Consider the following 5,549-nt stretch of genomic DNA (forward strand, 5'->3'; position numbering starts at 1 on the left):
ATTTCCACCATGTTCAATATATTCTATGTACTTATGCAGTATACACAAATATGATACTTAAGTATAGGTTTATTAAAACGTCATAGATTTTTGACATTCAAATGGAAAGTTATAATTTTTAATTTTCATTCATAGTATATTGTATATTGTATAATTTTGTAACAAACTATAATTTTTCATTTTTAAATTAGAAATTATTATTTCATTTTGGTTGAGACATTAAAGGAAAAATCACTTACCTATTTGATAAATATTTTTACAAAAGCTTGTTACCTCGCATAATATATTGGTATAATAAAACTTAAAATAACTTGATATTAAGTATTATCATATTTCAAATCCACTTTATTTTTTTTTATATTATTAAATTCAATTTATACGTGTCTTTTGAATTTTGTTGACGTTTGATTGGCCAATTGCTTATTTTCGGTTTTAATAATAGCCGGTTCCACTTGTTTCGGTTTTATATTAGACTGCACATTAACTGTAACTGTACGGTCGGTTACTATGGGTTTTTTTTTTTTAACTGTTTTAACCGGCTTAATAGAAACAGGTAGGGAATCAACACGGCCTGCAACTTTGACTTTTGGTTTTGGCTTTATTAAAGTGGCAAGTGGTTTATTCCAACTATCCCCTAAAAGTACAATAATACATTTATGAAGATTATATTTTCAAATTATTTAAGTCAACTAAAGCTTGACTATACCAACTTTCGTATAAATATAATTTATTATGTATTTATTTATTGTCTTTGTAAACCTTGCTTTTACAAAATACTTAAAGTACGTTATTAATATATGTTAACATTTGAACCCTATTTGATTATACGCTTTGTACCACATTAATCATTATTAGCAATACTGCATTTAAATTTTTAATTGTATAGGACAAATAAAGGAATAATATAAGAAGTAGTTATAAGTAACACAAATCTGATGCAATATTTGTTGTAGTTTAATTTTTGAAAATATATAGAATAGTTACTTGTTTTTGTCCTGTTAGTATATTCTATAGATTCATCTTCAGATGAGTCTTCGAGGAATATCGTTCTGCGTAATCGTTCGGTTCGGTTAAACTCAAAAGATTGCAGAGTGTCCTTTGCCATTTCTTTGATTTATGATATTATACAATGAAAATAATTTTAATTAATTATACATCTTTAAAAATATTCAACCAATCGTACGTTAATTTTATTTAGGTGCAGTAGCAAAAAGCTAATCACCAAGCATGTTCCCTCCCATATTTCCCTTAAAAGGACGCTACACAGTCATTTGTTGTCTCCGTCTTACAAGTGCATGACATACCAAATTACGCTCAGCAGATCACGTTTTACTGAGTTAGTTAAAAAATTAGAGTGAATCGACCTATTATGAAACTTGATAGTAAATACATTATCTGTATTAGTATGTGGGTTTTTTACGATAGTTGAATTTTTTTAGTAAATTATGCGTACATAATATAGCGTAAATTAAAAATGTTCATAACTCACTTAAAAACTGAATTATCATAAAATACCCACAGATAATGTTCTTGTCATCAAGTTTCATAATAGGTCGAATCACTCTTAAACTTAGTGAGTTAAACATGATCTGCTGAGTGTACCTACATTTGCTATAATATGCACCTGTAAGACGGAAACAACAAATATCTGTGTACCGTCCTCTTAAATTAGGAATTTATTTAAATGTTGACTATAAGAATTTTGAAATATTATACTTAAAGACTATATTTTTAAAAGCTTAAATTTTTTATGTAGTGACTCCTCAAATATTACCAAAAATCGATACGATTTGGAAATATATTGTTTAAGTATACATACAAATTCTAAAAATCTGAATTTAAATAAATGCACTATTAAAGGAAAAATGAGGTGAACGTGCTTACTGAATCATACTTTTTATAACACATTAGATCGGGAAGGACATTTTATCAACAAAACAAAAGAATATTTTTGACAAATGGACATTATCAATAATCCCCTTGATTCACTCCACGTCGCGGTCATGTGTCTCAATTATTAATGATTAGTGTATTATTTAATACTTCAAGAATAGCAGGTAGACCTCCGTCTTCCATATTATTTTCTATCAAGAATTTCATGCAGATGAAACTCATACTCGACTATATATACAGTTCAAAAACGTACAATGGTATAGTACCTACATCATTGAAATTAATATCATATACCTATTACAATGTACATCCATGGAATATTGTTTATATTTTATATTATCAGATATGTCGGAGCCAACACTACAGAATAATATTATAATAGCTGCAGCGTATCCACGGCCGACGGACTATTATATTATTATTGTTATATCGACGAACGGAACTTTGCGGTGAACCATGGTCGTCGGTACCGCGGGAGAAATGACAGGGGAGGCGAGAGATATGGCAGAGAGTATATACCTAATATAAATATATATATATGTGTGTAATATTATACATGGATGTAAATGGAAACCACAAATACAATTATTATTATTATTATTTTGTATACAGAAAAACCGCCACTTTTCAGAGAGATAGAGAGCGGACGATAGTAATAACCTCCCCCTCCTCCTCCTCCTCGTCCACCACTTCTTCCCACCCGTCCCTCCTTCGAACGTAAAAAAAAACAATAAATGACACTTTGTACGACTTCACGCTCCAGCAAAGGTTATACCATAAATGCGGTTTGGACGCCAGGAGATTTCCCACTAGCCATCACGCTTGAATACGTATTATGTGCGCACACATAGGTACCCACCCGACCTATATGTATGTGTATTGTATACATATATAATATGCATAAGACAACAACAATACGATGTATACATGATGCGCGTCTTGTCAGATTGCGCAGACCACAAAAATTGAAATAAATAATTTACACCTACATGGCCACACAATGGACTTGGGTATTGTTACTTTTATGAAGAAAAAAAAACCGTGTTTGATATACTATATAGTATATTATATAAATCTATTTTTAATTTTTAAATACAATCCTAGACGTGAGAATCTGACCATGGAGAATTAATACATAAATATATTTTGCTATTCTTGTTAGATTAATCTATAGGCGCCTATAATCTTGTTGTTGATTATTGATTTTTGTAATTGCAGCTAGTGTTTTAAAAGAAAAAAAACAGGGAAGTCACATTGGCGCATTGTTGTATAGTAGGTATAGGTAGGCGTCGGCTGTTCCCCTTCATTGAGCAGGACACTGTAATGGGTGTGTTTGAAATTTGAATTCAATGATAAATCATTACGAAATATCAATTTATTTTCTTATTATAGTACTACCAATTTTTGCGAAAAAAAAATCGCATATGATAATATAATATTATTTCATATTATAAAATTACTACCTAGCTGTTATAACTTATAAGTCAATGTATATGCCGATGTACAACGTTAAACGGGAGATAGGTTCGGGGGTATAAATAGGTTAAAACTAATCCAAACATATTGAAAAATGTAATTGTGTATATTTAAAAATGATTTATGATAAACGAAATGGTAAAAGTTTTAAATGTTAAGTCTAACAAAATAACTTAAATAACATTATTCGATTTTGAATGGAGCGAGGAAGCGAGTGGTTTTCCAATGCAGGTGATTATTAATTTTTTTTTTATCCTGTATACAAAATTTCTACTAGAAGAAGTGCTTCAATTTCAACATATAGTACCTTATCTTTTAGCAAACTGGATCAAAATGGTACTTTCAAGAGGTCATTTTTTGATTTTCTCAATATTTATTGCTATTGCCACGGGAAAAACTACTGACAAATTACGAAAAACCACTTAAAATGGAATTTTAATTTGTAACGCTTTGTTTATCACCGTAGCAACGAATAAAAAAGTAGGTAAGTGGATGTCACTCTGCTGTACAATAGGTTATAAGTGGGTCACCGTATACTGCTGAAATTTCGCTGGTGGATGTTTGTCCATCGTCCATTCGGTCATCAGGAGAGATAGTGTAATTTTACTGTATTCAATTTGAATGCAATGATTGCATTCGATAAAAAACGATTCTGAGCGGACGAGGGAATCTTTTTTATTTAATTTTATTCGTTTCTATGGTGAAAACAAAGCGTTATAAGAACAGCTTAAGAACGATTTATATAAATAGGTAACTTTTATAATTAGAAAATATCATAAAAATGAAAAAAAAAAAAAATAAAAAGCTCAAGTCATTCAAATATTTTGAACATTTTACAATATTTAGGTAAGGCTAGTAAGCAACTCAAATTTCAAGTTTTTAAGAATGTTTTTAACCGAATTCAACAAAAAAACTCCCAAAATTAAAATGTCCATAAATTGCTCAAAAATGGCTAAAATTTTCCGAACTTGAAACCGCAAGGAACGAAATCCAAAATACAACAAAAAAGGTCTCTTGTCATTTTTCATTTGAAGCAATATTTCTGGTAGAAAACGTCGTCCGTAATTATTTAATATTATAAAATCATGAAATCGTACGTTTTTTCTCCTTTAACCGCTTTTATTTCGAGTACCGTTTTGAAAATCAAAAAATAACCTCTCTTAAGTACCAGATCAAGAACATTAACTTTCACAAAAGATACTAAACTTGATACTTTTGAGCAAGTTTAGGGGGAGAAAAAGTGTTTACAGAATAAAAAAGAAATAAACATCATTGTAAAACCAATACATTCCTCGCTCCGCTCAGAATCTTAAATTATAATATTATATTATTAATTCAACTTAAAGGCTATAATAAATAATTAAAATATTAAAATCCAGTCTGATAAACCGTCTCCGCTCAGAATCGTTTTTTTTATACAACGATATTATAGCATTGAATTCAATTTTAATATAATCCATTATACATTAATCTACTTGTAACCTAATGTACAGCAGAGTGACATCCACTTACCCGCTTTATATTACTTTTGGCTAATCATGACTCACCATAATTAATGGATAGATGATAAATGTTTTTCAAATTGTTATTTATTTGACGTGATATTAGGTAATTGTTTGTTATTACTTATTAGATTCTGAGCAGAGCGAAAGAATGTAAGTATTGGTTATACAATGATGTGTGTTTTTTTTTAAATTTATGTATATATCTTATCCTGTTTTATAAAAAAATGACTCTTTGGATATAAATATTGAAAATTATATGAATTTTTAAATATAAAATAATTTACAGACATTTATAATTTTGAAGACTTTTGTTGAAATTTTAGAATTAAACAGTTATAAAAATAAATTGTGCACTTATGAAGAGTCTTGAATTATATTTTCAATTTTAGATTGCGAGTGGTGTGATAAATGCATTGATTTTACAATGATGTGTATTTTTTTCTGTTAGTAACACCTTTAGGGGCAGTAAAAAAGCTTCAATTTTGTGGGTGATATCTAAAAGTTAATGAAAAGAAAATGTTTTGTACGTACTTATAGTAGAAGGACGACTTTCAACGTACTCGTGCCGTAGTTATGGAGGTTTGACGTAATTGCTTAAGTTAATATATTTTGGCTGATAGTGTAAGTAGTCGACCGGCACGTCTCGTTATTTGGTACAAACGTTAAAATATAAAA

At 29.4% G+C, this 5,549-nt stretch overlaps 1 protein-coding gene across 1 annotated transcript; it reads right to left on the reverse strand.

Annotated features, from left to right (window-relative positions):
• Positions 1–324: 324 nt before the first annotated feature.
• On the reverse strand, positions 325–5,524 carry LOC100573091. The gene is made up of 3 exons (XM_016800362.1): positions 5,406–5,524; positions 985–1,107; positions 325–634 (listed from the first exon to the last, which is right to left on the reverse strand). The coding sequence occupies exons 2-3, from the start codon at positions 1,103–1,105 to the stop codon at positions 375–377; spliced, it is 381 nt and encodes a 126-aa protein (XP_016655851.1). The 5' UTR covers positions 1,106–1,107; positions 5,406–5,524; the 3' UTR covers positions 325–374.
• Between the last annotated feature and the right edge of the window lie 25 nt (positions 5,525–5,549).

The sequence above is a fragment of the Acyrthosiphon pisum genome, chromosome X (genome assembly GCF_005508785.2).
Source record: "Acyrthosiphon pisum isolate AL4f chromosome X, pea_aphid_22Mar2018_4r6ur, whole genome shotgun sequence".
Classification (NCBI taxonomy): domain Eukaryota; kingdom Metazoa; phylum Arthropoda; class Insecta; order Hemiptera; family Aphididae; genus Acyrthosiphon; species Acyrthosiphon pisum.